Raw genomic sequence first — 12,281 nt, forward strand, 5'->3', positions numbered from 1 at the left:
TTATAAGGATCAGATACAAAAAATGTAGCACTCATTTGTGCACAGCGAGGGGATCTTCTCGGTTGGTTGTTAACAGAATGGTTTAGTCTAAATCTTCTGCAGTTTGGCTTACTCTATTCTTCCTCCCTCATTAACCCCTGGGCAACTGGCCTGGTTGAAGACAGAAGCAAGAGCCTGGAAGACTCCATGTTTTCCCATCTGCAGACCATCCTTGAGCTCACCAAGTGACTGCTGTTCAAAGAAAATTCTGTTGGTCCATTTTTGGAGATGGGTCATGAAAATAAACACTCTGGACAACTTGCTTGAGGTGGAGGCTAGTTTCATTAACAGCATAATGGACTGTAAAGTTCTCAAAGGTGGCCACAAAATCAGAATGCTGAGAGCAGTTATATTTGTAATGAAAGTAGACTTTGGTTGTAGGGTGTGAGGACAGGCTGATTTGAAGTGGTTTTGCCCCCGGGGGGTGGGGTCGTGCAAAGAGTTAGGGAGTGTTGATCTTTTCTAAATGTGGAATCTTCTGTAGGTATGGAATTTTTATGAGGGATCGAGGTTGAAGATCTGGTGTTGGTGATTTAGGAGGTTTCCATATCATGATTTATGGGATCTTTTTTCCTGATTGATTTGCCGGTATCAGCTGGCTGCGCATTATTAATTTCAGCTTAAATTTTTATAACCTTCCACATGGGTCAGGAGAGACTTGCCTGTGGAATGTGAGGAAAGGAATGGTGCTTCCAGTGTTATGTTTTGGCTAGCAACGGTGTCATAGAGGGTTTTTGTTTGTTTGTTTGTTTTTTACCTTCCAACACTGTATTTGGGAATTTGCGTCGGATTCATATTTTTTCGCTTTCAATTTTTTTATTAGTTTATCAAAATATAATATAAAATATAAAGGTAAAGGTTCCCCCGCACATGCGTGCTAGTCATTTCCAACTCTAGGGGCCGGAGCTCATCTCCGTTTCAAAGCCGAAGAGCCAGCGCTTGTCCGAGGACGTCTCCGTGGTCATGTGGCCGGCATGACTAGACGCCAAAGGCGCACGGAACGCTGTTACCTTCCCACCGTAGTGGTCCCTATTTTTCTACTTGCATTTTTACGTGCTTTCGAACTGCTAGGTTGGCAGAAGCTGGGACGAGTAACAGGCGCTCACTCTGTTACGCAGCACTCGGGATTCGATCCGCCAAACTGCCGACCTTCTGATCGACAAGCTCAGCGTCTTAACCCACTGAGCCACCGCGTCCCCTTATAATATAAAATACAAAACTATAAAAGAAAATAATGGGGAAATAAGGGAAGGGAAAAGGAAGGGAAAAGTGTAGGGCAGAAGGGTTGGCTTCCAACTCCCTTTGGTACAATAGAATAAGGTAATAGCATAAAACCTCAAACTTTTTTACTTTTATATAATAATATAAACTAGCCATCTCTGTAACATCAAACCTATCTAATTGGCAAAACCCAAAATCAAAGTTTCATTTTTTTTCCACCTTAAGCACAAAGTCCAAAAGCGGTTTCCAGACAGATACAGATTCATAGACACATTTTGCTTTACCTAGAGATACTACTAGTTTTCTTTGCTATAAAATCTATAAAGATCTTACATGTAGAACAACTTCAATAAAATAGCATAAGGTCTCCTGCTTGAGCAGGGGCTTGGACTATAAAACCTCCAAGGTCCATTCTAACTCTTTTATTCTGTAAAATCTATAGCATATAATGGAAAAGAAGGATGAATTAACTTACCCTGAGATTAATTTTCTGTCTGTGATTGTGTAGGCTCTTCTATGTTTTCAACTTGACTATTCATTTCAACTGAAAACAAAACAGTAAGGTTATTTTTTTGCATTCTTTTTCAGACCGGCACTCTTTCTGAAATTCAGTAATTAAATTGCTGGATTAATTCATCAATTAAGGTTGACTCAGCCTTCCATCCTTCCGAGGTAGGTAAAATGAGGACCCAGATTGTTGCGGGCAATTAAGCTGACTTTGTAATAATGCCGCTTGGGGTGTGTGTGAAAGCCCTAATAAGCAGGCATATACATAGAATGAAGGCTACTGCTAAGCTTGTAAGCTGCCCTGAGTCTTCGGAGAAGGGCGGGATATAAATGGAATTAAAATAAAATAAAAATAAATAAAAAATTGCCTCAGGGGATTTCCAAATCACACTAAAGAAAAATTAATTTGACTGGCTAAATATTTATATTGTTTTAAAGCAAACATTGAAATCATTACAAGAATTTGGGGGTCTTTGGACCTGATTTGAAATAATACATTTGATTTAATCACTGAAATATTTGAGTATCATTTCCACATTAGGAATATGTAGCATTGGAATGTTTTACAGTTTGGCCTTACAAGATTGTAAACATCTGATCTTTCCTCCTCCTGGATCACAGCAGGATTACCTGAGGGCCAAAACCTTTGAATCATGGTTGGTTACACACTGTGCCAGATGTTTAGACTGAATTTGGCATTTTTATCCACCTAACATTCTGGGATTGGCACAGATGTTTTTGTTGGATTGTGTTGAAGGTATTGTATTTGAAATTGACTGATGGGGAATCTGCCAGTGCCAATGGAGTTCAAGTAGTGCTCCAGCTGTTTTGGACCCAAGACACCTATCATTATTGCTATCTCTGATTTCTTTTGCACAATCTTTGTGTTTCTATTTTTCAAGTCTTTGTATTTTATGATTTTCTCCAGCTCTTTCTCTTCTAGTCTGATGATTATCTGCTCACAACAATTTAAAATCACAGTTACTAGTTCTTTAGCTGGTATTGATCTTCATATACTTTGGGTTCTTCCCAAGAACCTAGGATGTGATAATGTATTGGCAAAGTATATGTGTACATAAAAGGAGTGTGGCCTTTTGCAACTGACAGATGGACATTTTTGTTAATCTGCAGAGTTTCTATTGCTGTTCAATATTTTTGGAATGGCATCCAGCATGCCAAGAACCCTTGAGAGCATCCAGGCTAGTTTATGTCATAAACTTTCAATTTGGATTTTCAGATCTTGATACTTCATGATTATTATAATCAGTTCACAACAGTGTGAAATCACAGCATTTTTTTAAGCTGACGCTAGCCTTCATATACATCAAGTTCTTTATTATTCTGGTTCATTGCACAATCAGCCAGATGTTTAGATTAGATTTTTATCTATTTATTGAGGAGTCCTTCCCAAAGGCCTGGGATAGCAAGATGTTGTTTGATGACGTTAAAAGTATCATTGCAGGGTGTAATTTATTTTTATTTTTAATAATAATATAATATTATTATTTTGCATTTTGCCCGGATCTAGTAGCTCTTCATTATAAGTACAGGCAACAATTTTTTTCATGTATAATTTGCTTTATATTGGATGCTTTTTCCCCCCTGCCGTACTGCTATTGGATACTTTATGATTGATACACAACTTTATTCAGAGTTGAATTCTATAAGATATCATAGCAAACCTTTCACTGCACCAATCGCACAGTGAAGCGTCTGTGCTGGTAAAATATGCAGAAATTTTTACCCAGAGAACCAGTACCTGGCTGTGAATATGTGTGAAATATAGCAGCAACTCCACTGTCTTAATCAGGAGCATGTTTTCATGGTTGACATGAGTGCGGTCTACATTATTATACTCCTGTTAAGATGACAAACTGATTAGTTGCCCATTTGCACCATAAAAACTAAAGTGCAGGTGGGCATTATAGACAACTAAAGAAATCAAAGATACTATTATAGCTATTAAGGCATCTTAGGCAGTAATTATTTCAGTCAGCAACCATCTATTCTTGGCCTGGAATTGGACTAGCTTGCAGGTGACAATACATTTTTTTTCAAGGATGGCAACTGTAGAACTTTAGTAACCTAAAGATCAAAATCCAATATTTCAGTCAAACTAGTGATTGAATGAAGTGTGTTTATAAGGGCAATTACTTTCCACTTTAATACTGAGATGGCAAAAAGCAGTGATATTCAAAATGTACCTACGTCTTAACCTTTTGAATGAGTATTTCAGGTTCATTTTAATCATAATAGAAAAAAAATAATTCTACACACTCGCACTCCCCACAACATATTATTACAATTTTCTAAATGCAATAAATGGCTGTTATCATGATGCAATTATTTGCCATTAGAAATAGCCATAGAGTACTGTAGAGCAAAAGCTGAGCCTCCTAGATGACTATATAAAGGCCAACATCTCGTCTCTGAGATCTTAATACTACTGAATATACTTTCTTTTGAATTGTTTCTGTAGGGCTGAATGAAATTCTGTATAAAGTCTGAATTATAATAACTTATTCCTATTATACTACTATGGTTATTCTGTGGAAAAAAACTGCTTTTGCACATCCGTAACTGATGCTTGGCATTTCCCTGGAAGGCTCTTGACTGGAAGTTTTGAAATTGCCTGAATAAATTCACACCTGAACTGAAGGTTTGAAAAATAAGAGACAATAGAAAAAAAATTAATATGCTTGTCATATGCTATGAAGCAAATCTGCTTCTGACTCACTGTTGTCATACCAATATACCAGCAAAGATTCTGTTGAATTGCTTGTGAATTATTCATCTATACTTTACTTCCACACTTGCTAGATTAAACCACTTACTGGCATGGCACAGACATTTTCAAACTTAAATGGAACTGCTCTTTCTATAGCTACGCAGAGAAAAAACTATTGTGTTAAAACTGATCCCTGCACCTCAGGTCAAACATTTCACTTGCTGTATTTTCTTCCCACTTAATGAATTAAATCAATACCTGCTTAGTTAGGGGAAAAAATAATACCTGCAGATGATGATAATCTATCCTCGATGTTAAATTTGATTGAACACGTTGGTTCATTCTTTATTTGTGAGCAGCGTGGTGGCCTAGTGCTGAAGATGCGTGCCTCCCACTTGGAAGGTTGAGAGTTCAATCCGAAGTAGGGGCAGATATTTCTCTCTCAGGGAGCAAAGAGAAAATATCTCCTGTGAACTCCACATAGGCATCAGGAAGGGCATCTGTAATTGCTCAGCTCCATTTAGTCACCCCGATTCTACCCCAAATTAAGGGATTACAGTGTTGTAAAAAGAAAAAAAAGTTAATTCTGATCCATTTAAAATGGAAGTTCTTCCCCCATCAATGATAAAACCAGGGGAAATCAAATCAAATAGGTTCTCAACTTGTGCTATGCTGTGACATGCCCCTCCCCTAATGAATTAATTTCTGTGATACCCCCTAAATAAGGATATTGGTGACGAGAGAACTTTTTATGGTGGCTACCCAAAATGGTAAGCTTGGCATTGCAATCTTTTACCAGTTCTGATGAGACCCCACTCACCTAAGATTCGTCAACATGTGGAGCTGACTTCCCCAAGACTTAGGACTCTGCAGATGATGGGCTCGCTACCTACTTATCTTTCAATGCTGCTGGCCACTCAGAGTTGAATCTGCTGATTTCACATCTTGACTACAATCATATCTCTGTTTGGTGGTATTATTGGGACTCAATCTAGTGCACCCAGCCTTGTATTAATTTCCCAGGCTGAATAAAATGTCCAAGTTGAATGACAACCAATCTGTGCCTCTCCAGATATGCACAACACAAAGCTTTTCTGTTCTGTTGGGACAGGCAATTATTTAAACCAACTGAGAGGCGGTGGATGAAAAAGGAAGTGAGATTTTGCTGGGAATACAGGAAACTGGCTATCATTTGATGCCTTTTATGTATTCAGGTTGCAATGCAAATTCAAACATACAAAGTTTGGGTCATGACATCATGACAGACATTTCTTTATCTTGATGTCCTCATGCTTAGAAACAGATGCCTATGGTAGAAAGTGAGGCAAACCTATTAGCCATTATCAGTGAAGTACATAATCTACATAATGTGAAAGAAATGGGTATTGGTAATAGTGGACTGTCTGGTTAAGAATCATTTCATTATCTGATAAATGTCTATCACAATTTGTTGTTTGTGTAATGGAATCCTTGAAGCATTGTTATATGGATTTTTTTTTAAAAAAAAATACAGATCCAAAGACACAACTAAAGAAAGCAAAGAAGAGGAGGCATGGATTGAAGCTTGCGAGAGTACTTATTCAAATGCTTCAGTCAGAAATAGCAACAACCCAGCCACTTTCAAACAAAATAAATGTTGGTATGCATAGGATAAAAGAAGAGAAGGCAGCATAGCAAATCCATGTCGACCTTTTCACAGCTTTGTATGTAGCTCTGGAATTATTCTGCATGTTTATTAGAATTTAATATGTACTTATATTCTTGTAGTTCAGCCACTGTGTCATGTCTAAGTCTTTGCAACTCCATGGATCATAGCATGCCAGTGGTGGAATTCAAATGTGTGAATAATCAGTTCTTTGTGTGGATGCCATTTCAGGAAGTCCATTCTGGGCCTGGGCAACAAAAAATTAGCTACCGGTTCTGCCGAAGTGGTGCGAACCGGCTGAATCCACCACTGTTTACACTGCCTGAAAGTCTCTAGCTTCACATCATAGTGAACCCTGGTGCCTACACCTCTGTTGTACAGCAAGGCAAACTTAAACAATAAGCCCCAAATGTTGGAATGAGTTAATGAAATCTCACAGGGTTTTGTCTGCAAGATTTAATGCTGACATAGAAAGGTGACTAAAGGGAAGGTTGACATTCTCTACATTCAGTTGGTGCTAATTTTTAATCCTATTACCTTGAGTAGCGATGGACTTGTTCAGAGTGGGACAGGGAGGCAAGAGAGAACAAAAGCATGAAATGAGCTGCTTTTGTGTGCGTTTGCTTTACAGTTGAGTTCTTTGCAACAGTGGAATTTTTGGCTTAGGCAAATTAGTGTCAGTCCCGTGCTTGAGTGCTCAGCCTGAAACCCATTGAAAGTTCAGTTGCATAAGTGAGGGCAGTAAAGCATTCCTTGTGCTTCACATCTGGGAAGGCTGACAGCTTGCATAAATCCACACTTTTTGCACACGGCCTTTGAACGAGGTGAGACCACATTCTAAGAAAGGGAGGTGTGTGTTGCTTGCATCCCCCTTCGCCCCCTCCCCCCAAAAGGTCTTGGAAAGCTTACCATCAATACTGGAAATGTTTTCTGTATCACATTGTCCTTCCGGCTGCATGGAATCAATCACCTGTTTTCCTTTCCCTTCTTCTGCACCTGCAGAAGGAGAAAAACAGATGAACAAGGGTAACATCCGATCAATGGACCATTTGGGTTCTCTGTTATTTCCCATCAGCTCTCTGACTGCGGTGAGAATGGTGGCTATTCGGGAAAAGATGAGAGGATTGTGAGGGAGGCCAGATTTCAAAAGGAATTTCTTCAAGAAACGTCTTTTGCAGGGGGCATGATTCAAGCTTCCATCAGCGCCTGGATTTTTTTTGTCTGCATTGCCAGATTTTCTTTTCCAAGCATTCCTGAAAAAAACCCACTACTATTACCATTATCACTGCAGTCATCATGACCACCACCACCACCCCCAATTGCAAAAGGCAGCTTTCCTTGGAAGAGCTTATATCTTACGATGATACCGTTAACACCATCAAACAGCATCTGCTGATGCCAAGTCTTTGAGAAGGACTCAATGGGTGGATAAAAATGCCAAACGCAGTCTGAACATCTGGCTGGCTGTGTGATTTACCATAATAATAAACCTGAAATGGGGACCTAATCAAGTTTTGAAATGTTGCCTCTCTGGAACATTTTAAATAGTACCTGTTCCTAAAAAGTCTGCAACCTTAGCTGCCGCACGCAACCTAGAATTTAAATGTAAGAAAAGGTGCTCGTTGGCAAGCACTCAGCATTTTGTTATTTGCTGTGCCTCAGGTTGCCGGGGAACTTTGATTGAAACTCTTAACAAAGCTCCAAAATGAACCATGTAGCCAAAGCTCCCTTCCTGCTTTTGGCTTCATACCCTGCCTCTTTACGAATTTTATGATTTCAGATTTTTAAGAGGCCAATTGCTAGCTAATTTCCATGATGGCTCTTCCCCATTTTATGACACATGTAAAGCATGCCAAGCTTACCCAGTGGCTGAGCTAGAGAAGTGAAGCAATTGGTTGCTAAGCAATCATCGGAATTTAGGAAGAGGGAAGCGGTTGCAGTGATTGAACATTTCAAAACATCCGTCTTTAAACACAAATAATACATTCTTTTCCCACAGGCAGGGCTGTGAAAGTATTGAAAGAGCCCCAGTTCCTTGCATCAAGCAAAGGATAATCATGAGGAAACAGGCAGGAAAGGCAAGAGGAAGTGAAACTGAGAATGCCCATTCTTAAATAAACCAGCCATTAAAAAGGGGCCCGCACAAAGATCCATTTTTCCAAGGAGCTCAGAGGAGTAGATGAGACTTTCTTGTTCATCCAGTCAAATTTTATGAGAACTCCATGAAAATGTCTTGATGGGCTTCAGAGCTCAAAGGGGATTTTAAACTAGCAGTCCCCGTGTTCTAGACTCTAATTTCCATGCCATTCATTTATCACCAAGAAAAAATAAGGCAATTTAATTAGCAAAATATATGGCCACAAATGTTTGATATGTTTGGGATTAAATTTGAATTTATTTTAAAACCATTCAGGGTTCTTTCATTTTTTTATAGATCCCTGGACTTCCTTGTTCTCATCACCTTTTTCTTTCCCTCCCTCATTGTTAGATTACATACAAATGTCACTATTATTAGGCTTTCTTTTTGTAGGGAGATCCTGAAATGACAACTTAGTATGAATAATTAAAATTTCAAGTCTTCTCTGGAGAAATCCATAGGGCAGAAAAAGTTTTCCCCTGGCACTTGTGAAACGGCAGTAGGCCTAAACCTTCCAAAATGTTTTCTTCATCACTGTTGTTCACACTTGGAGGATAAAACATCAATTCTTCAAACATTAGCATTTTTTTCCAAAGGGTTTGTCAAGCCAAAAGCCACTGGGTTCATTTAAAGTCATCCAATGAATTTTTATTGTCTATGTGTTTTAATAAAAACTACTGGGATAGTTAGATGAGAAGCAGTTAAAAGCTCTCACTGGAATTGAAGGCCGTACCTCTTTTTATATATTTTTAAAAGTTTGGGCAGGTATGTTTAGATTTGTTTTAATCTAACTGTAATCTTGTTAAAGAAGAGGGAAAAAAGACAGATTTCAGTTGTTTATTACAGAGATTTTTCCAGATATTTCCTATGTAGATTCTTGGAATGCATCCTAAATAGACTAAATAAGTCAGAGTTACCCTGTGGTAAGATGTGTGGCCAATAAATTTAATAATAAATAAATATAATAATATTAACAATAAATAACTTCATGATAACCATGCCTGACAGATCTTATTGCTGCTTTTTCTGAAAGTTTCCTGGGAGCCAATGAAAATGGCATGATGTGAGAGACGGTGCTCTCCCTTTTTGAGAACATCCAGCAGCATCAAGACATTTTGATATCCAGGTATGAGATGTCAGGCAGAACAAAAGCTCACATGAAATTCAAAAGCAAATTTGTTAGGATGATTGTATTCCAGTGCTTTGTTTGTTCACAACAAAGGGATCAGGCAGAGAGTATCTGGCAGCAATCTGAGGAATAATGCTTCAGTTTCTCTCTGCCCAGCATTTCTTGTTTTATGTGCTCAAGTAATAAATAGTTTAACAAGCAAAAGCTTTCAAATAAAGGTTTATTATAGCAGGGTAGGCTTCATCTGATGTGGCAAACAGCAGCTTCAAAGGCTATGATACTTTCAAGACAGTCTTGGATAGCCATGAAATTCTTGATGTACATGTTGGATCCTCTCACCAATATTCATTTGCATTTCAACCCTGGAACAAGCCAGATGCAATGTCAGTGCTTTTCATAAGAGCAAAGTAATTATGGCTTGTTTGTCCAACTTCTTATTTTTGCTTTCCCTGAGCTGCAGTTGCCTTATCCTCTGCAAATTAGTTCAGGACTGGATGGAGTATAAATAAGCAAGGCATCAGTCAGGAATCCACAAGTTAATTCTGTACTCTTATTCATACGGAATGAAACATCCCCTCCCCCATCTTTTCAATATGTGGATAATTACATAAAACTAATCATAGCTTATTCATTCAGTTCCATTTTTACATCATGCTAAGCCACAGACAAATCACATTATTAGTTTTGCATGATGTGTGAATCAAATCATGGGATTTCTCCGGTCCCATCTTCACCCCTACCGCTACCATTAAGTTATCATGAAGGTTAGAAGTGGTAACTTTTACTGGGACATTTCTTCTAACATTGTTAGAAGTCATTGGGGGAATAAAGCGCCATGGACCCTGGCATGATAGTGCTCTGGGAATCATATATCATGACCTCTCTCACAGCAATATTACAAAAGGAAAGGAAAAGCAATGTTTGCCTGCTCTGGTACTTTACAGCTACTGTACAGCAAGGCAACTCAGAATAGTCGTGGTTACACAGAGAAGGGCAAAATACCACTCTAATAACTAGTGCAAGGCTTGGGGAATTCCACATGGGAAAGTTAAAAGCAAATTCAAAGTTAAATCTTGCATTATAATGCTGCAGTGGGTGGCAGGCAAAGAATGCTCAATCCGTTGGATCAGCAGGTTTTCCATAAAACGAAAACTCTATTTATATAAATCCTCATTTTGTTCATACTGCCTTACCATGTGGGTGGTTATGGAAGGAAGAACAATAGCAGCATTCATTATACTGACATGCATGTGAAACAGGTATTATCCCCAAGCACTTCTTTCCTGCTGTGTAATAAAACTGTGTGCCACCAAGAAATGAGTCCATTTCACATAAACAGGAGAATCTGATCAAAACAAGAAATGCCTTTCCAAGCATTTTATTCAAAAGGTTTCTCTCTCTCTCTCTCTCCCCTGTGCCTCACTCTCTGCCTTTCAATCTTGATTTCTATTGCTTGGAACACAAACAAGATGCACATTTCAAGAGCTCCACAGCCAGAGATGAGAAATACTAGGATGTACTTTGCAAGATACCACTTTCAATTACCATTTCCAATTGCGTTACTGACAGGCTTGATTATCATAAATCATCATGGTTGTATGATATTTCTAGAAAATCAATAGCTAAGACCAACTATGTAATGTATTTTTTAAAACTTCAGTGATGCTGTTTCTGTATAGATTTTTAAATGCTCCATGAAAAGAATTGCTTATAGCCTTAGCTATTTTTTTTAAAGAAATATATGTAAATATATCCCATTCACACACAAAATGACAAAAATAGAACCTGAAAATACTCAGTAACTTATCTTTTAACAAAACTGATATGGAGTAGATTTTGTAGCAGAATTTGGTTTCAGACATCTGAGAGTTAATATCTATTGTCTGTAAGAAAATATCTAATTTATTTCCGGCTTTCTCTAAATTGTATTGAATCATATAACATAAAAGCTGGAACTGCACTATTTCTTCTTGTTTCTATCTCTATTGGAGAAAAGCTTACTGAATTTGTGCTGTGTAGAAATCAGAAGCTGAATCTGATTGAAAATGAACACTTTTCATTATCATTTTACAGTACTGTATAACTTAATTATTTGGGATTATTATTTTTATTATGTTTACTCTCTTTGAAAGCACATAGGAGATTGCTGCAAAGTTTCAGCAAGTAAAAACAAATGAAGAAAAAAGAAACAAAATACAAGTGTACGCATTCTTTTCCTGACTATTTTAAGTCCCACGGATAAATGTAAACCAGATTGAAAAATGTTTTTTTTTACTGAAAGAGCCTCTGAGGCTGAAGTAGGCAATCGCCTCACCCTTTCCCCCCACACTTTGCTATAGTCTGAAATAAATCAACCTCCAGCATTTAAGAAATAGCAGTCTAAAAGAAGTCTCAGGTGCATCAGCATATTCTCAAATTGATTATGATTTGATGCCAGAAGAGGATCTGGGGTTGATTCTAGAAAATTTGAGCAGGAGGACACACGTGGACAAGATCTCATGCAGAGTCCTGAGAAGACCTGGTGCTATCTTGGCTCAAACTATTCTAAAGTTATAGACAACCTTCCAAGAAGATTTATAAGACTACTGAAGAGAATAGGCTATTGTAGCGGCTTAGCAGAGCCTATAGGATAGAGGCATAAGATACTTTAGATATTACTGATTTTTTTCTCTTTCATCTGAGATACTACCAACCACCTCTCCCAATTATGTGCCATTGCAAAACTGTCTTTTCAATTCCTTCATCCAAGACAAAGATAAAGATGTTGAGATGCAGCAAGCCTACTAATGGCCCACTTCCCTCCAAGTTTTTAGTGGGCTTATTAATGAGAAGTCTTTGGTTGCAATCATTCAGCCACATGTGAATTCATACAAAA

The 12,281-nt window shown here is 38.1% G+C and overlaps 1 protein-coding gene across 2 annotated transcripts in view; it reads right to left on the reverse strand.

Moving 5' to 3' along the window:
* MACROD2 (mono-ADP ribosylhydrolase 2) overlaps positions 1 to 12,281 on the reverse strand; it is a 1,175,381-nt gene that overhangs the window by 13,038 nt on the left and 1,150,062 nt on the right. For both annotated transcript variants that reach the window (XM_081314693.1, XM_081314692.1), the window contains exons 16-17: positions 7,050 to 7,136; positions 1,736 to 1,804 (exon numbers count right to left, since the gene is read on the reverse strand). In XM_081314693.1, the coding sequence (XP_081170819.1) occupies positions 1,743 to 1,804; positions 7,050 to 7,136 (149 nt within the window). In that variant the 3' untranslated portion in view covers positions 1,736 to 1,742. The remainder of the gene's footprint in view (positions 1 to 1,735; positions 1,805 to 7,049; positions 7,137 to 12,281) is intronic.

Source organism: Vipera berus, assembly GCF_964194415.1.
Source record: "Vipera berus genome assembly, chromosome: 1".
Lineage (NCBI taxonomy): Eukaryota > Metazoa > Chordata > Lepidosauria > Squamata > Viperidae > Vipera > Vipera berus.